We start from the raw sequence: 24,780 nt of genomic DNA, 5'->3' as shown, positions 1-24,780 counted from the left end.
CAATATGAAATTACATGTCGGCTATATAACATAAATGCATGAATATCAAAAAAAGTTGTCGATGCCGGATCCAAGAGATGTCGACCTCCAATACCGATAACCATATTCTAAACCATGTCGGCTTGCATTGTCAGTAACCAAAGAAATCCTTATGTCTTGCCGGTGCCGGTGCCAGTGTAGTGTCTATGAAGTGCCTGCCGATACACAACTGAACCAAAACATGAAGCCGGAACAAAATACCATGTTGCCATCAATGACAACATAGTGAAACCAACCAATTGAGTGTCAATTGCCAACAATCTCCCCCTTTGGCATTGATGGCAACACTCATGTGAAAAATGGTCAAGGTTTCATCTGTCGGTTCCATCCTGCTTGCTCCCCCTAAGCTAAATATTCATTAATGCAAAATACTCCATACTCCCATATCTCCATATCTCCCCCTAATGTATACAACTCCTATTCTTTTTCACATCTATATCACTCCCCCTTTGACATCAATGCCATCAAAAATTCTAAAGAATGTCAAAGATCAAAAAAAAACTATACAATGAATATCCCAAAAATATCTTACCAGAGCTTAACAAATTTCAAAATTTCCGGATAGGCCTTCTCCAATAGCTCAAGATAAGTATCCCAACCAGTTTTGAAAGTGTCGGAAATAGATAAAAGTCTATTTAATATATGTGCAAATGACTCTTTCTCACTTACCTCTGCTGGTGTGGGCTTTCCAACCATATCCATACATTCTTTATTATGTACACTAAGTGAATCCAACTAGGGACTCACCAAGCCTCTCAGACTTCTGGCTCTTCTTATGATTTTGTCTCTTTCCTTCTCAAGAACAAAAATTTGGGCTTCCAAAATCAAAATTTGACCATCAATGGATGTAGTCAATGAAGTCAATCCATCAAAAGAATTAGCTATATTTGAAATTTTCTCCTTGTTGGTAAACAGATTTGTCTCTTTTCTGAAATCTTAATAATTATCTTCCTTAAGGAAAAATATAACTCTGGTTCGCCCTTTATGAAAAGAAACAAATTACCAACAGCTGGATGAATTAATTAAAATTCAACCTCTGCATTAGAGGGCAGCTCCCCATATGATTTGCAATGAATTTATTATATAAATGAAATGCTAACACTTTTTACCAGAAAGCATTGAAAGGCTTTAGCATTCATCCATCAACACAAATGAATGCCTCCAAACTAAAAGCAGAGAAAATCTTCTAAAAAGAATTTAATGAGAGTTCACAAACTCCGATTCACAAACATGCTCACTGTATAAATTCAAAGCATTGCAGAAGCTCAGCAATACTGAAGGCTGATCGATACTCTCTCGTGCCTCACAGGGCAAGGGGGATCAGTGCAAATCAATACATAATGAGTCTACTAACAACTAATGGTAACCATGAATTGAAGAAAACATAGAAATGACTGAGCATAAAACGATATCATGTTTATAGCAAACTTCTCAAGGAAATATTGCTATTCCTTAAACACCCAGATTTAAAGATAACACCATAACTTATATTGATCGATCAATCATTCCAATTTCCAGCAATTCTTTAAAGAAAAACACATATTATTTGCTATGCGAAAAATCACAGTTTTTCCGACCTTTCTAGAGTCTCAAAAACATAGATATATAGCCACAACTTGGCCAACGGTTAAAACGGGAAACACGGAAAGCCAACAACTTCCGCCCCGCAAAATCAGGGAAACCAGCATCAAAATAAAATAGTTTTTGCAACCAAGTAAAAGGATCTATCATCAACGGAAAATATTACTATGCAATTCTAGCAACTGCTTCTTTCTTCCAATCCGCATGAGCAGTGGCAAAGTGCTGAATGAATTTGTTATGAGGTAATCCCACATGTGCCATTCGTTGCTTCCAGACTTCTTTTTCCTTCTGAACCTGTGCAACTTTGTCAGAGTGACTATCTAGATGTCCGATGCATAAAAACAGGAGTGATTCAATCTTAGCAATCACACTTAGGTCATCCGGAACTAAACCCTTAGCTTCTTTCACATAATTGATTTTGCCCTTAAATGATTCGGTTATAACCTCAACTGTCTCAAGGGTTCTTCCATCATCTTTCAAACATTTTATCCCAATGCACACGAGTTCATTTCTCATGGAGGTGACTAACTCTGCCAATTGATTTATCAGTTTCGTGAAGTCCTCATAAGCCTGTTTTATCAGAGAATTTCTCCATTCAATATTCTTCTGACACACATACAAAATACTATCATTCAAACCTGCCACAGGTGTTTCAGCAAGAAACTTCATTACCCCATAATTTTGCACTTCTCGCATCTGTGTAGCTTTTGGCACCCATTTAGCTTCTTCATTTTTCCAATTGATGATCTTGACTTCCAATTCCTTCATAACTAGTATCGCCCCATTATATACTCTACTTAAATTAACAAAGTATTATGCACCAGACTTCTAAATTCTTTCTAGCCACTTTATCACAGTTTATGTGATCAACCTGCATTTCTGTATTTGTTCCAAAGTCTTCTGATTTGTAGAGGACTTAGGATCGAAAGACATTGGAAGTTGTGATAAAGGTTGAGGATTTGGATCATTGATTGCCTCAATATACTCTGCCATCCTCCGTAACATCTATTTCATCTGATGTTTATCCTTCTCGTCTTTCCAGGTCCTGGTTATGATTTTCTTTGTTGAAGCTTCAAGATGAAGCACATCTGTAGCTCGAGAGGCAGTTCCAATTTTAATCCTTTCAACAGCAAAGTCCTGAGTTGTAGGACTCTCTGTCTTCTCATCTGTTAATGGACGCAGTATCTCTGCAATCCAGTTCCCACTATCTGCATCAAAATCAATCTTTGACATGGTTTTTCACTTCTTTGCCTTAGGATTTTTTCCCAGGCACTTACTCACCATATCTTCAACTGGAATCGAGGCTGGAACAATATTTCTCTTCTTGTTGCTTAACATGTTTTCTAACCCAACTGGTCCTGAAGGAACTTGAGCCCTATCTGGGTCAGTTCTAGTTTCTTTTCTATCCCTGACTACCATAATAGTAACTTCATTTGGGGCTTCCTATTCCTGCTGATTATTACCCTCATCCGCTAGACCTTGTCGCTCTTTGATTGGATCAATTGAAGTAGCATCCATCTCAAGATCAACTACTACTGTATCAACACGCAAGGAATGTCTTTCGCCTCTTGTTCTTTAGCAGGTGACTCTAACAGAAGTCGTCTCCTCTTTGGTTTGCACTGTCTTCGCTCTCTGTCCTCCTTTTCCCTGTTTTTGTGAACCTGCAGCACAAGATGGGACAAGAGAATTAGATACCAAGACCTCGGTGGGTGAGGTTGAATCTTTCCTTGAGCTTCTACTTGGTCTTCCCTTTTTAAGCCACTTCTTTGTTCTTCGAATGACCAAGATTGTCCTAGTTTGAATCTGTTCTTCCTCATCCTTTGTCCAGTCAATCTCTGGTATTACCCCTGGCTGCCTATCATCAACAAATTTGGAATCAAGCAAATCATTTTCATCATCCACAATATTTGCAGTGTTTATCTTCAGACCATAATCCTAAATTTGCTTCACTGTGAGTCTTAGGTGAGCTCTTCTTCGGACTTCATACTCATCCACACAATCTGCCCAAAAGTCTTCTAACTCAGGTACATGTCGAAAATTCTCCCTGAATGTAAAGTGTGTCATTGCAAATCTTTTAGTATCAAATTCAGTACGAAGGAAATACAACTGAAATTTGAACCTTTTGAACTCTCATTCCGAATTCAAAGCATCTGAGACACTGCTACAAGTGTAGTATGTGAGCTCAATGGGAAAGGAAACCCCTGTTTGGTGTTCTTCCCCACATTTCTTATCTATATAAGCCAATTGCCTGCAAACTTCAATTAATACTTGTCTGTCAAAGGCATATCTCGGCAATTTGTAGGGTTCTCCTTCAAAGCCACCAACCCTCAAATAAGTGAACCTAGAGAACTGAATATAGAAGCTGCCATATATATTTATAAACTGCCTAGCTTCCTCAGTCAATCTCTTATGAACATCTCCTTTTAATTCAAATACTAACCTGCCCAGGAAAATATTGTGGACCTTATAATAATTTTCAGTAACCCTATGTTGTTGCAAATGCGGGTGATATTCATATATCTTCATATCATTCTGCCAAGTTTCATGATACAGACCTACCCATTGACGAGTACAAGCTAAACAGTATATGAGGTAGGATGACATATAGAAGTTTTTGTTCCCAAAACAACTTAAACCCTCATGCATTCTTTCTGCAATTAACACTGCCCAATCTATGTATCTCTTGTCACCAAAAATGACTTGAATAAAGAAATACATTCAATCCTCCCAATAAAAGGCTATCTGATTTCCCCGCATTCTATGTAATAAAATGACTATGTCCCTTACTTCCTAAATCAGATGCTCTCGGGTTAATGGGCTTGGCAGTCTTGAACCCCCCTTTTGAAATTTTAATAACCAATTTCTTGCAATGACACTCCTATAACATGACTTCTTCTCAGAGAAAAGCCCTTGCGACTTGCATATCGTCCAGTCCTCATATTGCTCTCTCTGGAATTTTCATTACGGCGGAAACAACCTCCTGACTAATTGCAAGCAAAACCTTACCGTCTGCATCTCTTACACACCTCTCTACAGGATCATATCTGCTCATACATTCCAAAACTACTTCTGGACATGACACAGCGGGAGGAAATGCAGCAGCTTCTATCAACCCACTACCTGAAATTTTCTGCATCAAAGGGGAACTAGCAGAATTTCGCATTCTTTCATGGAATTCATTTAAATCTACTGATAGCAGAAAAGTATCTCCTATGTCAGGCAGGGAACTAACTAGCCAAGACTTCTGGTCTACTTGAGGTACTTTCGGTCTCATTTTAGCTTTACAATTAGAAAATGCAGAGCAGGAAGAATTGATTGAATCGACTAAAGTATCAAATAACACTTTCAATTCATGAAAACCAACAAGGAAAGAGGAAGAACTTGCGCTCACCTTTCATGCAGAACTGAGAATTCACAGAGTCGGGAGCAAGAAATGTCGCCTGCATTAACCTTCTACTTACCAAATTGGGCATATAATAAAGGGAAGCAACTTGTTTTAAATAAAACAAATCTTAGGGACTGGCCTAAAATATCGATCACACGATCTGTCATGATTTGAAAATTGCATACTCATCCGTGCCGAATTGTGCCGAAAAGATCAAGTTCTGACTAGATTTTGGTTACCTCATAAAATTGTGGTAGATAATGGGATGTGTTTCAGATCCAATGAGTTCTCTGATTTCTGTGAAAATTATGGCATCACTTTGTCCTATTCATCACCTTACCATCCCCAAGGAAATGGACAAGCAGAATCCAGCAATAAAAACTTGTTGAAGATTATCAAAAGGATGTTGGGTGATAATAAAAGAGCTTGGGATTCGAAATTGATATTAGCAGTATGGGCTGATAGAGTGCCAGTCAAGAAGTCCACAGGATTTGCTCCATATGAGCTTGTATATGGCAAAGAAGCAAGATTGCCCTTGAGTAATTTGCTTTCAGTCTATAAATTTGTTACAGAGGAATTTTTAGAAGAAGTAAACTTTATGGGGGACAAATTGATGGCTTTGGCTGAGTTGGATGAATGTAGAAAAGAGGCTCAGGAAAGAAACATTCAGAGGCAACAGAAGGTTAAGGCTTTACATGATAAAAGGGCTTGTGAAAAAACTTTTGAGGAGGGAGAATGGGTACTTAAATGGAATGCGAAAGACCAAGACAAAGGAAAACATGGAAAATTTGATGAACTCTGCCTAGGACCTTATATCATCTTTGAAAAAGGTGGAGAAAACTCATATTACTTGCAGGATACTGATGGCGAAGTGCTGGAATTTCCAGTCCATGCCCAATACCTTAAGCATTTCTTGTCTTGATGATCAGGGAGTATTTCTTGTATTATAGTAATATAGTTTTTTCTATTGTTTTCTGTTATACGTTTTCAATTTTCATTTTGGTCTACTCTCCAGAGATAGCTGAGATCTTGCCATGTCCTTAAAGTGAACATACATCCCCAGAAAGAGCCACTGTTAGCACATATTTTCACAAAATATTTTTGTGCTATATATGGATCCCTTTTTTCCATCATACAAGCATTTATTGTTGGTGTCTTATATGCAGGGGCGTAACTGAAGAAAATGGAGTTGTCCAAAAGAACAAATGCCTCATGAATGGCGTTGCCAAGTCCTCCAAGCCTACGCAAATGGAGCAATAAAAAAGGCTTTAGAAACTTTCAAGTGTGCTGCACCAGAAAAGGGAAAGCCTTTATCCCACATTGTTTGTGGGATAGGCTCTTTTAACATTTAAATCCAAAATGACTCGCATGATAACTGTCGAAAGACAAATGGCTTTTGGCGTGAAGGTTGAACCCAGTGGACCCCACGCGCGCACACACATCTCGAGGAAACCAAAGTTTTACGACAGACTAGCGAGAATGAAAGCTAAAGGTCGAGCAAGTCAGGCATATCAGACGGTGATCGCAGATGATCCAACGATGGTCGCTATACCGCAATGAGAAACAACTCACTAGATACCTATCACGGATCAGCGACAAAGCACGTGCAGAAAAAGGGGTGATTAACGAGCGAGTAGATCCGAGGAAGATCAACGGTTGTCGCTATACCGCGATGGGAAATTGCTCGTCAGTTACCCATCGCGACTTGGCGACAAGGTGGGCCTAGGTCCAATGGCAGGTCCAGGTGACGAACAGGTGGATCTGCGAGCGAACCAGATGCTGACACATGGCACAGATGGACAAAGAGATAAAAGGTCGAGCAGATCAAGGAAGATCCAACGACTGTCGCTATACCGCGATGGAAAGTTGCACGATCAATACCCATTGCGGATCAGCAACAAAGAAGAACCAAAGTGAAACTGTGGGTCTGGCGGTGCTGAGGTGGTAGACCAATGGCAGGACAAGTGGCGCCCAGATGGACTCACAAACCAATCCAGAAATAACACGTGGCAAGGCGCAAAAATAAAAAGCTGAGATAAAAAGCTAGCAGGTCTGAGGAAGATCGACGGCTGTCGCTATACCGCGATGGGAAGTTGCATGACGGTTATCCTTCGCGACCCAATGACTAACCGCTAGCGGCAGGCGGTTAAAGACAGACGGTGAAGTGGCGGCGGTTAAATTAAGCAAGGGCCCTAAAGATCGAGCGGATGATTTGTAATCCAATGGTCATCGTTGATCCGCAATGGTTATCCATCGCGACCTAGCGACAAAGAAGGCTCCAGTCAGGTGGTAGTCAGGTGGCACTAATGTGGCAAGTTAGGTGGTGCCCAGGGTGATCCGCGAGCGAACCAAAAGCAGACACGTGGCGGGGTGCAGAATCAAAGATCAAAATTGAATGTATAGTTCAGAGTATAGGGTGAAAATGCGCTCTTATCACATGGCTGGAATATTGATTCACGGATGTTATAAAAGAGAAGTATTTCTTATCATATCAGACTACCTTACGTTATTATTTGAACGTGCATTAAAGATGAAATTTATGTATATTTACCCTAAATAAGTGCCTTGAATATATATTTTAGGGTAAAGCGTTATTTTATATAAATGGATGTTATATTTGCAAATTATTTTCTTAAAGGATTGAAATACTTTGATTTAAATGAATTATTTTAAACAAGTATTTATATAGGGAAATAAAGATTATTGATTCTACCAATTAAAACCTAATTGAAGGTGAGATATGTCTAATTTTCAAATCAAGGAATTTGATTGGTTTATCTTGTGTGCAGGAAATAATGAGAAGATGATGAATATTTGCTGAGGAATTTTATCAAGGCGGAGAATAAAAGACACATTATTGAAGCATCATTTAGTATTTTTAGGGTTTTAATTTGTAATTATTTATTAAACCAAAGGGTGTGTCCTTTGGAATGTAACTTTTTGTAACTCCCTTATGTGTATGAAAGGGTGTGTCCTTTCATATATGTCTTTTGATTCACATACTTATAGGGAGTCATTTTTGTATGTAATACTAGGGGAGAAAGACTACTGGGAAGGACTGTAAGTTATATGTATTAGGAAAGTCTATAGGAAGAAGAAGTATCTTTTTGTGCAAACAGACTGTAATGGAGTATTTTCAAGTGCAGCTTATGTATGCAATCATTTCCTAAGGATTAATATACAAGGTTCATTGTTTCTTTTTCTAAATATTGTGCATACTTATGTGTTGATGAGTTATCTTTGTCCTCTTGATAAATCTGTCATTTGATTTGCTATGATGTGCCATCACATGTTGTTACATTAAATGTGAGATGGGTTTTCATTGTTTGTGTAACACATACTGAAACCTTCATAGTTGATGATTAATATTGTCTCAGGAGTTGATAAGATCTTTTGTTCACAAAGTGTCATAAATATCCCTGGATAGGGGCAATGGTCTGTTATTTATCTTTTAAGGTCCTGGTTTGCCATGCATTTAAGGTCCTTGATAGAGAAACATTCTTCCCAAACTCTATATGAACTGATCTTTGCATATTTCTTTTAAGTCCTAAAAGCATTCTTATTCTTAATATACTATCATAATCATTTTCATTTCTTTTCAAAAGCATTCACTTAAAGCACATAATAAAGCATAATTGCAGAACAATCATTTGTCAGTTTTGCATTTGCTAATCATAAAGCTTAAATCCACTTTAAATAACTCTTTTTGTGCTTGAGAGGGAGAGGTATACCCACCTAGGTTCAGTGGAGCCTTAAGTGCAAAGGGATTTGGTCTTTGACCATCCCTGTTCGTTGGCCAAGGCTAGTTGGATCAGTTAAGGGCTTGGTAAATCCTTAAGTTTTCCAATCTGTGGTTTTGGGCACCAACAGGTTAAAAAACAATAGTTAATAAGGGCTTGGTAAATCCTTAAGTTTTCCAATCTGTGGTTTTGGGCACCAACAGGTTAAAAGACAATAGTTAATAGTTAGTGATTAGACATTAGTAACAGTTAGCTGTAGAGTAGGACGAGGAAACTCAAAATTGTTGCCAAGTTTACGTTGAAATCAATTCAATACTTCCATTGAGGTTATGGTGGATCTATGTGTTGTGTTTCTACAATTTGCATGGTTTCTTGTTACTTCTCAGTTAGTTAAAGTTCATTGATCTTAATGGAGAAATGGAATGATATGTGATAAATTCCTTGGTTCATACTTTTTGTAGTTTATTGATTGTAAGCTACAGTACAAAGTTAGCCTAAACCTCATTGTTGCTAAGTTCAATTGTGAATGTTTCATTTGGATTGCAGCAGTATTGGTTACTTGCATGAATATTGGCAATAATGAAAATCATTCACTACCGTAGGAGATCACATCAGTTTTGTGTAGTTGTTATCGTGACGAAGCAAAGCTTGGTTTGAAGGAATTTGTCTATCAAAGCATTATGCATTATTATCATTATTATTATGATTAGCATAGATTCTCTAAACCCTTTATCCGTTTTGATATTTCTTTGTTTGAGATAAGTTAGTTTGCAAGTTCCAGTTGCGATTCATAAACATAATTCTTTTTGTGATACCAGCATATCACATCATTTCAACTAAGTCTATCAATTGCAAAGTCAGGACCTGACTAAAGAAACCTTGGAGTCGCCTCGTTTGATCACACAGTCTAGCATTTGAGGAGTCTTTGTTCAAGAGAGGATAGAATACTTGGTATTTTATTCTGTGTTCAAAGAGCATAAAACACACATCAACAGGTCATTACTGTAGTTAAATCTCAGACTTCAAATCTGGCCTCTCTAAGTGAGTTGAAGGCTGTTTGCATTGTTTGGAGTAAGCTTGAAGGGGTAACCTTAGTGGTGAGAGGCAGACCAGTGATTTATGGTGTTTTTAGGAAGATTTAGAACTGATCGACTCTGCAATAGTTGCTGTCACCTGTGATAGGGTTTCCTATGGTCAAAACATTCTTGTATGCCATCCAAGGGGTCCAGTATAATGTTATTGTCATGATATTGCTGCCCAGAACAGTCATTGCAGATCTGCATTTATATCTGAAACACATTTCAGACCTACCTGAGTTCACATGTTCATTGGTTGAGGTTTATAAGGAAGTGTTGAGTAATTGTTACCTGTTTGAGATTTTGGAGAAGCTTTCAAAGTGGAGTTACAGGGAATTCATTTGGTGTATACCGATGTTCAGGTCTACAACAGCTTCCAGTCATCTGAAACTGTGAGAAATCTCCCATTTCAGAGCTGTTCGCAGACAGTGCATTCTATGATTCTAGGCCTGTAGGTTGCTGGAGTTTAAAACTTAACAGTGCTGAGTATAAAGGGAGACAAGATGGTACTATTGTTTCAGCTGGGTGGTCTTCCTACAATGTGGAGATGATGGTTTGAAGGTTGCTACTTGCTGTCCATGACACCAATCTCCAACAGCAGGTCTGCAATCAGCATATAATGCATCTTTCACAAGGTATTTGATTGTAGTTCCAATGAATGTTCTGTTGGTGTTATATGTATTCCTTCCTACATTGGTATCTATGCAACAAAATTGAAACAGTTTAATATTATGCAAGCAAAATCATCCTGATGAATCTTGTAACAGCAGAGATACAACATTATCTAGCATACCAGAGATTGCAATAACAGAAAACTCTCTTGCTTGTTCATTGGTTCTGAGTTCATTGTAGTTTCATTGGTGAGGTTGTTTTTCAAAAAAAATCAAGGAGTGGGACAGTACACCATATGTGGATTATGATGTTTCTGCTATCTTGACAAAATCAGTTTTGGCATCTAGAAGATTTACACATTGGCACTCATGCAATGTTTCATAAAATCCCTCTGAATCTGAAACGGGCTCCTATAACTAGCATCTCTAATCTCCATAAAATTTACTGCTGAATTTTCCTTTAATCTCAAAGACACATCTCTATGATGAATCTCTTGAAAAAACATGACTAGAAAAATCTCTAAGAAACAAAATATTACATCAACAATAAATGACATTATCCAAAGTTGAAAGGCCAAATATTAAAATACTCCGATCATCTTTCACAGAAATTCTGAGCATTTCTGTTATTTCAGAGATAAACATGGAAACCTGTGTTCTTAAACAAATTTGAACTAAAAGTGACAGTGTGCTTGGCAGATGAAAACCTGTAAGCAGTAATGGGAGCATCCAAATTCGCTTCTCTAGGCATTAAGTCCATTTCTCTACCTTCCTTGATCATGCTTGCTGCCAAGTCAATCATAGCTGCAGTTTCAGGAAGGGTAGCTCTGTATTCCCTGTCACTAACAGGTGCCTGCAAAGCAGAATCTAAAATAAAACTAACACATAAAGAGGAATCTCCTTTATTACTTTCTTTTCAGACGGTTGATGATTATCATGAAATTCTCTCCCACAAATTTTCACTGTTGGAATGAAGTCATTGGCCCTAGTATTTTTTGTGACATTTTACACAAAGTACATTAGTAATCTAATGAGTTGAATTATGTCATGAACTCCTTTTTTTAGATCGCTATTGTTAACATAATGAGAGATGCAACAAAGAAACATTTTATCAGCATATTTGTAAGATCCAACACTGATTTTTACCCAAAACAAAATTGCAACCTTTTCCTTATAGATAATTTGTCGAACTGATGGCATGAAGTATATTTGTTTGCATATGGTATTATGATTGTAAGTTATTGCAATGTTCATAGAGCTTATAGAAGGAAAAAACTGATATCAGTAATCAAACTTCAATAACAGACTGCTGTTATATAGATACCTTACATAGCATTCGAATCAGCTGATTTACATCAATTTACATAAATAAGTTATAACAGTAACAGCAATTTATTTTAGAGGTTCGTGAACCATAATTTTTTGTTTGCTTCTCAATAACAGATTACAGAAGCAAGTATTCAATACTCTGACCTTTTTATAGCAGTTTACATGAACAGAAGCTGAGAATAAAGGTAAATAGACCCTTCAACAGAAAACTAGAGAAGTCTTTAAAACCAGCAATTTATAATCTTCCCTTCAAGCAGCTGGAACGCATCAAATAGCATCGACTCACACCATAAATATTCACCAAATCTGTCCTTGAGTTGTTTCAGTTTCTCATAACATGGATCAGCTAAGTCTAATAAACTCATATGCCTGTTCTTTCTCAGCAGCAGTAGCTCTGTTATGATGCCCCTGCCGTCTCACATCCTCCCACCAGAACGATGACTGGCCAGCACTATTCCAAATGCCCAAGCAAATTCACAGTATCTCCCACGGATTGCTTCTTACTCTCAACACCAGTTATAGGAGGAATAATGCCTAGGAAATACAATAATTGCCCAGAAAAGGGTAAAATCTGCACACGACACCCAAAGGAACACAAACCAATATGCAAGGTTAAACGACTTGCCACATTGCACAAGTGCGCACAGCAATAGAGGTTCCAGTTAAACGCCCATCCTCTCTAATCGCCCAGCCTTATGCAATATTCATGCCACTATAAGACTTATGTTTATCGGCCAGCAAAACTATCTCTATATCAGTTAATACCTATCCTCAAACTCATCAACTTGGCACCAAACTCTCAAACTTCCAGCAGTGGATATGATCATAATCACCCAACCTCCACTCAATCTCCACACCCAGCAATTGGAAACAACACAAAATTAGTCCCTCAATCGCCCAGCAATATGGTGTAGTTCTAATTGACCACAGAAAACCAGTTAATTCAGACCAACAACAAAACACTATCCTTTCCAGCAATACTCTGCAAATTCTTAGGCAATTTGTCTTGCCTTGCAAGATTTCACAAATTGCGAAAATTCTTCAATCATACATGAATCTTTTCTGCCCAACTTGTAGCCTTGGATGAACCAGACTACATTAACCAAGGAGGATCTTTCAGCACCAAGATTAATCTTCTACAAGAGGGTTTTCATCCTTAGGAAGGTTGAGACGAACCAAGTTTAATCCCACAGAACCACAAGGCATTCACTAGAGAAAATAAGTTAATCTGAATAATCGAAATAAGCTCACAGAACCTCCTTTTATACTTTTTTCCCACTAAACATTTCGAAAGACATTTAAAAATTCACTTTTAATTAAAATGCTCATTTTTACTCCCAAAGACCCTTTTATCAAAATAATGATAGTATTTGATATGCAAAGCCCCAATATTATGCGTCCGTGATTTAAAACTTTTTATCCCCTTTCCAAAGAGCTATAATATTGAGTTGTTTCATTAAATTCAGCAATCTTTGTAAAATAATTAAATTATAGCCAATAATACATCTAAGTTGTGGAAACTATTGAAAAACATTCAAATCAAAATATGACTACACTAGAATTATACTAATGATGAATAATGAAAATTGGGACCGACCGGGTGAATTACTATTAATAGACACTCTCTCTCAAAATCTTGGAAAACACACCAAAAGCTGGAATTCACTACAGAAAGTGTCATAGGAGTACTTCAAACTGAGTACATTGTCAACATCAAACATCCCCTCTAACAAGACCGATGGCCACTAAGAAAGCCAAAGCCAACTACAATACTGAAGTGACCAAAAATGGGGACATTACAATATTCAGAAGGTTCAACCACATTTGGAAGAAGTTTGGTCCAAGCCCAATTCACTTGGTTTAACCAAAGTCTAAGCCTGTTTAGATAAAAAACAATTAAAAAAGACATTCATCCCACCATCATTACACTATGCCCAAAAAACACAAATATAGAATCTCCATATCATATAGATTGGCATGCTTAAGATTTACAAACTTGGGAACAACTCACAATATTTTATTTTGTTTAATTATCTTCTTGCATATAATTAATTATGGTTATTGTATTCTAAGTAGTATGCAATTAATATACTTTTTTATAACATTTTCTGGAAGTCGGAAAAAAAAATGGAACACTTGCAGTCCTTGTCCAGTGCCCCAACTTCCCACTACCCTTCCTGAAACCAACTAAAAATATTCGATGGTAACTCTGGTTGTTATTCGGCTGATCCCCTAAGTACCATGTATGTACAGGTTCCTCCAAATACCAGGAGTCCTGGCATTCAAACAGGAGATTATCATAGTGTGAGCTTCAATACCCTTACCAGGTGACAGCTTGGACTACATAAATTCAAATTTCATACATCAATAGAATTCAATTGAATATATCACAAATTACAGTCATTTTATATATGCACACTCCCCATGTTTAAGTGTTGTAATCTTTGATTAAAAGTGAAGACCACTGAAATCAATGTTCCACAGGGACAATTCCCCCATATCTATGCAACATTTCAAACGTCTCGGGACTTGGGTATTTGGAGGGAATGTCTTATTTTGAATTTTTTAGCACCCCCTGCCAATCCCCAAGATTTTAGGGCATCCCCCTGCCACTCCATTGGCATTCCCTGCCATCCCATTGGTATTCTAACATTGCCAATATTTATAAGCATCCCCCTCATTGACATGGCCCACCAAGGTCCCCTTAACACAATTATTTTTATAAAACCCATAACAACTGCTGTTTTGCAATCATCAAAAGCAAATACAAGTAGTTTCTGAGATATCAATCAAATGAAAACTTTGGTTTCTTAGCTTGTTACACAATTTACTTATGTACTATGCATGATGCGAAATTTCTTTTTTTGAAATTTCTAAATATAAATAATGTTTCATATTATGTCTTATTATCAGTCTACCAAATAGATTACAGAGTTAGTGAGTTGTACATACCCTTCAGAATTTCATCTTGTTTTGGTTTGCTTCAGTGTTTAATAGAGCTTTGGAACAAGGGAGACATAAGAACATAGGGATAGGTTTGGAGAGCAAATTTCCTTTTTAAGATTTGACAGTGGCAGGAGATGATAGCACACAATATATAGTAATATATTTATAAAATTAATTATAATAATTAGTAAAAGAAATTCATATTATGCTTCATCATTACCAACAGATAAATAATTTATATATAAAAGTAATTAATATATAAATTATCATTATAAGGTCATTTGAAAACAACATGCGTGTGAAGTGCACAAGTGATGGAGCCTACCTCCTATCAGGGGATTAAATGTTGATTCATCGATGCATCTTTTTTCTGTTCATCATTAACAACAGATAAATTAATTTATATATTGTAAATTAATTAATATGTAAATATAGTTAATATAATTTTAAATACATATATTGGAAATAGTCTACAAAAAAGTTACAATGGGTAACACAGACTGCATATCTAATAGAAACAAAAGAAAACCAATTATAAGGACATTAATATCACTCAAGCCAAAAAGAGAAGCCTAAGAGACAAACAATACCAGTCAGTTATTTTTTACATCATTTATCAAAATATATAGTAAGTACCAGTTTTAATATAATTCATATAAACAATCATTCCCAGTGGCATTTGATATCATTGTTATTGCCAATCTTGTGATTTTCCTCTCCATTACTGTCTGTACTAGCAGCACATCTTGAGTTTTATTTGTTTAAACAAAGATCACGTCCAATCTATGTCCTCCTTTCTTCTCTAAAAAATGTTCCCAAGCTGTCAAAAATGAATCTGGGCGAATCAGATCATGAACACATATATTCAGCTTTCTCTTACTATCAATTTTATCACCATTACTTTCCAAATCCAAACGCCACCCTGCTTGCTTTATTTTAGACTGTAGATCATTGTGACCCCATTGTCTAGCAACCTATAAAATCTGTCTTTTGGAAAATTCAAGTCCATTATAAGTTATAACCTACAAAATAATAGAGAGCAAGTGAAATCACAGCAAGATTTTGTAAGGTGCCTCATTTTGCCTTGTAATACCATGCGATTCCCAACTCTCCATATGTGCCAAACGATTCTGAATGATATATAATAAGCCAAAATTTATTTAGTTCTTTATCAAAATTCCTAACAAAATCCATTGCCAAGTAATACTGCATTTAATATCCCATCCCAAGATATCACCAAAAAATAGTAGCATATTGGGAATTAAAAAACAAGTGCCCAAAAGATTCAACAACATTGCACAATAGACACACATATAGCACTAGCCCTACATCCTCAAGGACAATGTTGATATGCGTTATAGACACTTCGAACACAGAATAAGATACCAAGGTATCTTATCCTCTCTTGACCAAAATCTTCCTAAATGCTAAACTATGTGATCAATTGGAAGACTCCAAGGTTCCTGTTGTCGGGTCTCAACTCATGGATAAGCACATTTGGTCCTTGTGATTGTTGTTACTCCAAGGGGCCTTACATACTTCTTAGGGATAAATGTCTAACTTTCAAGGAATGATATTCAAATGATATGCAATGTAGCTAACTTACTTACCACTTCTAGATGTTCAATAAAGAAAGTGCAAAAGATGAGGGTTGAGGAATGTTACACTACGACTAGGGATGCAAGGTTGAAGGATGATATCTAGTGAAACTCTACTAATCTTTGCTTCAACATGCAAGAAAATCTATGCAAAGGCTAAAGCAATCTTCTAAGGGAGTTAGATGATTTTCATATCAATACCAAACATAGACACCATTAATTAAATGCATATCAATGATTGAATAACAATTGAATTTAAGCGCATACAACGATTCCAGTTGACCGCACAAGGCGAATTTGCAATCAACAAACTGCTAGTGGTATGGATTGTGAGTTTCACCAACAATCACACACAACATTCTATCATTAAACTTAAATAAAATGTTAAGGCTTGAATTGAGAATAACCATGCAAATGCTTTAAGGATTGAATAGAAACGCCATACTTCAGTGTCTTTATTAATCCAGCAACAAAATAGCAACAATTCTTCAAGTCTCTCTTCTTTTACAAATGGAAGATGGAAGCTCATATAGAGCTCCAAAAGAATGAAGGGCCAAGATTAAACCACTTAAGCCCTAATCAAGGTTTCCAACCAATTTTACTAAATACTAAGCAACAAAAGTGGAGCATTATCTTTATCATCGACAACGAGGAGCAAGAACCAATAAGAAATTTGAATGACAACTAATCTTCCAGCAGATCTTCTTCTAGAACCTTGTTTCCTTTATCCCTTTCCCTGATTCCATATGCAGCGAATCTAGATATGATTGACTCGATTTCTTCTATGGCGACACTTGGCAAGGCGTCTAGTTGCAGATCCACCACGTCCAACTAATCAAAACAAGCCTCAAGAGTTTTTTCCCACTTTGTTTGCCTTCTTTGGAAGTGATTGATGAAGATCATGAGTGAAAGGATATCATTCAACTGGCCTTCTTGAACTGACTCTAACCCCTGGAAGTAGGCACTCTTTACCTTCTTCTTTAACTCTTCAAGATCTAAACCATCTTCTTCATCCATTTCTTGTCCTAACAACTCCTCCAATGCTACAAGGATCTTTGATTGAATGCCTTTAATTGATTCCTCCAACCTTTCACACTCTCCTTTCACTCTATCAAGTGTTGTTTTTATCATCATCAAAGAGCTATGCCAACGATGGAAGTCATAAATGTTACCCTCTTGGATTATACCTTCTTGTATAAATACTTGAATCTAAGTATATCGCAACACCTTGAGACGAGCAATCATCTTATCTTGTGCCATTGGCGAGTCTTCCCACTAATTTTCCATGCTTTGAAGCCTCCCTCTAAACATTACCACTTCAATATATATTCTCACCACCTCTTGTAGAAACTCTTCTGCTTGCTTTAAGATATTTTCCATCCATCTCTTTAATCCTTGGTTTGAATTTTTCATTGCTTCAAGATTCTCAAATGACTCTTGGGAGATGGAAGGAGGTGGAACAAATGTTTCATCTTCTTGTTTGATAGGTTTCACTACTCTTTGTATGTACTCCTTCAATCTTGCCTTTTATGCTTCTACCCATTCATTTTTTCTTCTGCTTTGCGGAGCCTTCGTCGAATGCATGTGAGATTATCCCCCAACTCTTGAAATTCTTGCTCTTCAATAGTGTGTCCAAGGTCAATTGTCTGTACTTCATACTCCATGGTGGTGATCTTATCTCTAGGTTTGTCAACGATAGGGATTGCTATTCGTAGTATGCGTGATCTTGAATCGTCCCTAGAGATGTGGGAGAGTTTTGCCTTCTTTTGTTCCTTAGCTTGATTAATCCTTGCAAAGAAATCATCTACGCCTCCAATACGTTTAACTTCCACACTTGCTTTCTTTTTCATCCTTTCCTTTAGCCAATCAGGAACCATAGACAATTCAATCCCTTCTTCCAATCGGCTATCTCTACTGACTTCCTTCGAGGTTGAAATGGCAGCTTCATCTTGATTCCCCCTTATATTTTGATTATGACCTTCTAGATCTTCCATTATGATTATTCTTTCTTCTTCTACATGTGATGTCCCCGATTTTGGCCTAGAATTGTTTGTGTTAGATTTTTGGAGAAATAAGGGAAAATTATTTAATTTAATGTTATATAAGTTGTCTCATTATATTTATTTAAAGACATGTGAGATGACTTTATATTTTATTAAATTAATACAGTGACAAGTATAAAATAAAAATAATTAAAAAGTCACTTAAAAAATAATAAAGTGTACCTACCCTCTTTTTGAAGGAATCTTATGATGGGTTATGAAAAGAATAAATAGAAGAGGGTAATTCATGGATGATCATCAGTTGTTGTTATCTCTTATTGTGTTGTGGTTGTGGAGCCAAGGGCTGTCCGCACATTTGATCTTAGGGAACGATACCTCCCTTTGATCCGCATAACTGAGGAGGTGAAAGACCCTCCTAAGGGTTGCCTTGAGAGTGAGGAACATTCAGTTCTTCACATTGAGCTAACTGGACTTTTAATATCAGTTCATGGTGGACGAATTTGACATGTCTTCAGCTGTTGGGGTGTGGTGATTTCAGCTCTTCATTGGCTTGTATGCACATCGATTTTTACTTGAAGGCTAGACAATTCTATTGGAGGTTTATTGGAGGTTAAATTGTGGAGAGACTGCATCATTTCAGGTCTGAGACAAAATTAACCAGTCCCTCTATGCATCTCGATTTGCTCATATGTCATTATGAAAGCAGCCTTTCAAGGATTTGTTGACAGCAATTTCATCTAGAGGGAAGGGCGATTCTTTGTGAAGAAGATTGAAGGGGTTGAAATCAGTGTTGAGCATCCATTTTCAGGTCTGCAGAAATTTGTATCAGACTGCTCTAGACCCACGATTTTGCAGATCACACATGTTTGAGCATCGAACTTCATCTTGATCAATAGCGCTTCACTCTAGGGGTTAAGGCGATTTGTCTTTGACAACATTTGGAGGCTAGCAGCAGAGATATTGTTTATTACCAGACCCTCCATTATCAGCTGCAGGGGCGACTTGAGAAAGAGGTCGAATTAGCACCTTGGAGTCTTCTTTGACCACAATTTTGTTTGCTTCTTATAGGCGCTTTATCCCAGGTTCAATTGCCAAATTAAATTCCTTTGTAATTCTCAGTTTGAATGCATGAGTTTATGACTGTCATTTGTCCTCAGAATTCTGAGAATTAGTAATTGTTATTAGTCCATGTATTTGATCTTTGTAATGTCGTTTCAAGCTATCATATGAATAAAGGTTGAAGGAGTTTATGGCTGCATCTTCTATGATTAAATTCTGAGGTTGTATGACAACTATTTGATATAATGACAGCTAGTAGATGTCCATGTTTGAGAGCTTCATTTGTCTTGCAATACAACTAGGTTGCTGTCTAAGCATTCCAGGATTAACATTCTTTTATTTCAAGTTGTTGGTGAATGTTGTTTCATTAAAAGTTAGTGTTTGATGTCCCTTATATCAAACTGACACTAAGACCAGCAGACTGAGACCTTGTTAGCCAAGTGTTTGACAAAATATCTAAGCCAAAAGACCAGAATTTTATATCAGAATTGGCAAGGGACATTACACTACACAATTCGGAATTGGTGATGTTCTATCTTGGACACAAACAAGTTGTTCTACCCTTTGCCCATTTCCCAAGTTGTCTTCTTCAACTGAAGTTCGGTTAATTTCTAACTCTCCCACTGAGGAAGTGTTGTGATGATTTCACACATCGCCCCATTGCAAATGGGGACCCCCACTTTTCGCTTTTAGAATAGAAGTTTAGCAAGTAGTTTCTTAGTTTCAGCCTTTGCTTATGAGAGGATGTCAGTCAGAATGTTGAGATGATGTTAAAAATGTTAGAATGATCCTAAGTGTCAAGTTGCCTAAGGGTTTTAATTTAATCTTGCTAAGTGTTGAGTTTCAATTTTGCCTCGACATTTGAGCATAAATATGTCTAAATGAGTATAGGTGGTGGTATTTTTGTGCTTAAGCATCAAGAGGTCCTTTAGGGGTTATTTTCTTGCTCCTAGGAGGTTACTCAAGTCAAATTTGCACTTCATCCCAATGGAATTCCTATTTTCTTGCTCAAATTTTGATGAATTTGGCCAAGTCCTGATGCGTTTTGATGATATTTGAAGTATCCGGATGATTTTAAGTGGAAAAATCATTAAATTCCCGATGAAAATTAATGTTTTAAGGGTCTAAATGTCAAAAATCTTGATGGGAGGTGCTTTTCCCACCACATTTCCGATGACCATTAACTTTCCCCACTCAAAATCCTAATGGGAAGTGAATTTCCCCTGCATTTCCGATGGACCCTATTTTTCCCCCATTCAAGTTCTTGATGGAGGGTGATTTTCCACTGGGAGGCTAAAATTTTGACTAAATGTGGGCAATTATCCTGATGACCCGCGTTTTTCCTCTGGAATGTAGATGAATTTGATGCGGATGAAATTTGATATCCTGATGAAGAACGATTGTCCCTCAATGGGCAATTAAGGTGGTAAATGAATATTTTTCATCTAGATTTTCATCCAGACATGGGGCAATTTTCCACCAAGCTGTTATAAAGGCAAAAGTTTTATCCCACATTGCTTGTGTGGTGAAGTTTCAAGGTGAAAACTAGTTTAAAAGAGCCTGCCCAACATTAAAATAATATTATAAGTGCTGATCGTGATAGTTATGTGACTGATTGAAGGCAAGTTAGTGGTTTTCCAGCAAGGCGATTTTGCCTAAGTGTCCATTGGACACCATTTTGGAGAGCTAAGTTGCAGATTTGAGGAGATCGTTTGCCCAATCAGACCTGGGCACTGCCATTGAAGGAGAGTTGCAGCAAGTTTGGTGGATGTTCATGCGACATTGGGCAATTTGGTAAGGGTGGCGCCATGATTGGGAGTGCCACAATTTTGTTTGGTGGCTGATCATTTCACTTTGTGGAGTGATTTTATTGGTTTTGCTGAGTTTTGTTGATGCTAAGGGGCTGCCATTGGACTAAATCTGAGTTATACTCCATAGCTGGTTGCTATTGTGGGTGATTCTAATCACCATTGTTGCTAATCATTGACTGGAATATGCATTCTCCGACCTGATTTTCATTTCCAGCCTTAGCCGATTTATTGGGAGGTCATTTTAGGGTGGTTTGGAGGCATTTTATGAGTACACCATTGCTGGTGTGAAGTCTGAAACTCCATTCTCAGGTTGTCTTCAGACTTATTCTTCATTTCCAGCCACCTCTACACTTGGGAAATTTCACTTGTGCATCATCCTTATGAATTTTTTAGGCATTTGGTGGAGCTTCCATTGCTGATCTAAGTCTGAAACTTCACTTTCAGATTTGTCTTCAGACTTAGATATTCATTACCAGCCCTTTGTTTGTACCCAGATTTGGCAATCTTCACTTTAGAAAGGTAAAATCCATCAAATACAAGTGTTTCCTATGACTACAACAAGTTTAAATGACTGATTTATTGAAGTTGCAGGTTGCCTTCAGACATTGGGCAGCCATTGTTGGACCTTGGAAGGGTGTCTTCAGACTTTAAGAACTAAAAATCAGACTTTTCCACACCCTTTTCCAAGCATTTTCAGAATTGTGGTATATTTCCGAGCACTAATTTTGATAATTTTTCTGAATATACCAAGTTGTCTTCAAACTGAAGCTTCATTTCCAGCCACATGGTTATGCTCAGGCGTGACCTTTTTTGAGCTTGGAAAGGTGAAACAACTTAAGTGCAAGCATGTGACAGGGCTATAAACACTTCCAGCCATTGATATTCATCATTTTCTAGGTGTCTTCAGACTTTTTGGAGCCATTTTCAGACTTTCAGAGGGTGTATTCAAACTTAAGAATCAGAAAATCAGACTTCAATTCACCATTTTATGAGTATTTTCAGACATTGGAAGGCATATTCAAACTCGGTCCTCAGAAAATCAGACTTTTATTACAACTTTGATATCAGAAATCAGTCACTTTCTAAGTGTTTTCAGACCTCCAAGTGATATTTCCAGACCTGGACATTCATTATTGGGCACCAAATCATACAATTGATCAGACTTGAATTAAGTCTGAAAATCAGGTTTTCTTGAGGAGAATTTTCCAGATTTCAATCCAGACCTTCACATTTTCCGAAATTGGTGTTACAACCGGATTACCTATCACAAGTTGGGACAAATGTTGGGAACAAAGTCCCCATGAGGTTAGAAATTCCACTCCATCAAATGATGATGAAATCAACACAAAATTTTCAAGGAGAATGAGTCTGGATGAAAGTCGGATTTCCACTTGAGGGCAGAATTACAAAGGAAGGGACGAATCAATAACAAAGTTGTCCAAATAGGCATCAAATTTCCACCAAGTGAAAGAATGGACAAGGATAATGCAAATGTTTTTAGGAATGAACTATCCCTATGCATATGGATTTCCCACCAAGGTTGAAATGAAGTTGATCCCATAGGTGTTTGATTCGATACTTGTTTGTTTTACAGGTTCACTACAAGTGAAGCATGATGATCAAGGCTTGAAGAGGATGCATATTGGAAGGACAACACAACAAATGTGGATGGGGAAGATCAACACTTCAAGGATTGGAAAAGGATTTCAAGACAAGGATTCCAAAAGGCAAGGATGTGAACTAGATCGAACATGAAGAGGACTTCACCTTGATGGTGAACAAATGAAGGAAAGCAAGTCCAAGACATGAGCACAAGGAATTTCACATCATGAAATCCGGAACTACATCAAGGAATTTCAAGGTTCTAGAACATTGAGGAGGAAATAGTTTGTGGAGAATTCCCTAACATATGGATGGAATGCAAAGTATCAAAAGGAATTCTAAATGTCACGAAGAATGTTCAAGGCAAATTGATTAAGTCTATGAGGCAAGTTGAGGTGGCATCCTAGTCACCATTCGTTCTATCAAAGGGTACCAAGTCAACGTTCATTCAAGGAGGGAATAGGTGACACATGGCGCTACATCAAAGATTATTTATCTTACCAACCCTCATCTACCATTGGATCACATGTTGGTGGCTCCATTTTTTATGTAAACCCTAATTAGGGTAACTTTAGGGCTGCATTGGCATGATCTTGGCCCTTGATTCTAAATGAATCTTGACCATTCATCTCTTTGGAGGCTCTATATAAACCCCATTGCCTCTCATTTGTAAGAGAGAGATTTTTTAGAATTGTCAATATATGTTGCAAATTTGAATACAAATCATTGTTCAACTTGATGGTGATTTTTGTTTAAGTGTTGTGTGCATTTGAGGTTCTCATTGCCTCCAAGTTAAATTAGAATTTTCTTTCAAGTATTTTAGATTGAATGAAGGAATTTGTTGAATGCATTTGTGTGGAATCCATTTAATCCATGCCACTAGCCTCTTGCTGATTGTAAGTGTGCCTTGCGTGGTCAACTGGAATTGTTATACATCCATTGTTGCGCATTAACGTGAATGGTATCAATGTTTGATGGTAACAATTTGAACGTTTATGAAATATACCTTAGATGATTGCACTAACCTTGTGTCAAGTTGTTCGATTTGACGATGAGCCCTTGCCTAGTAGGATTCCATTGAATCATCCATCCTATTCTTGCATTCTAAGCCTTAGAATAGAATTCCTAAACCCTTTCCCTTTTGTCCCTTTTTCCAATTCAAGTTAATTTAGAAAAGAAAGCATCACAAGATTGCAATATCAGATGATCAAGTTCCAATAGTATTCAAGCATTCATGTACAACGTAAGTCCCCTTGTGATTCCAGAATTAGCACATCAAGCCATTGAGCTTATCCACAAGTCAAGACCTGACATTTCATATCCTTGGAGTTGTCTCATTTGATCGCGAAGCATAGCATTTGAGAGACTTTGTTCAAGAGAGGGTAAGATACCTTGGTATTTTAATATGTGTTCGCATATGCATAAAAAACACATCAACTAGAACTACTTGTGTGAAGAGGTAGTGTTTATCTTTGACTTCTTTCTTTTGGATTCAACACTAGCAACTTCCTTTTTGACACTTGTATTCTTCCTTTTCTTGGAGACTTGAACTTCTCCTTTGCTATTTACTTCTTCATTGCTTCATCTTTTTCAGAGGAGGAATCTTCATCCATCTTACCATGAGTGATATTCCATGACTCCTCAAGTTATTGATTTTCTGATCAACCCACCATATTGAGTTATCCAGCACACCTTTCATTAATGTGTTGATATCAGTACTTGTTCTCCTTCATCTTCAACTTGTGTTAAGATAGATTTGTCCTTTTCTTGTTCATATTGTGTTAGTACTTGTTCTCCTTCATCTTCAACTTGATCTGGAACTAGGAAGATATTACATTTCTTGATGAAGTCAATTGACATCCTAGACCACATCTTCCTTCTAACCTTGAACTCATCTACAAGATTTGCCCAGTAGTCTTCCATATTGATTCTATGTTTAAACCTTTTTCCTCCAATGGTAGGCGTTAAGGATCAAAGTGTGATCTTTGTTTGTACACACC

General features: G+C 37.2%; 1 protein-coding gene across 1 annotated transcript in view; it reads right to left on the bottom strand.

Annotated features, from left to right (window-relative positions):
* The window catches only part of LOC131065570 (UPF0613 protein PB24D3.06c), a 145,275-nt gene that overhangs the window by 44,560 nt on the left and 75,935 nt on the right, over positions 1-24,780 (bottom strand). The window contains exon 6 of the mRNA XM_058000126.2: positions 11,140-11,285. Coding sequence (XP_057856109.2) covers positions 11,140-11,285 — 146 coding nt within the window. The remainder of the gene's footprint in view (positions 1-11,139; positions 11,286-24,780) is intronic.

This window comes from Cryptomeria japonica, chromosome 1 (genome assembly GCF_030272615.1).
Source record: "Cryptomeria japonica chromosome 1, Sugi_1.0, whole genome shotgun sequence".
In the NCBI taxonomy this organism is placed as follows: Eukaryota; Viridiplantae; Streptophyta; class Pinopsida; order Cupressales; family Cupressaceae; genus Cryptomeria; species Cryptomeria japonica.
The sequence above is the reverse complement of the archived record's forward strand: the minus strand, read 5'-3'. Positions and strand labels throughout refer to the sequence as shown.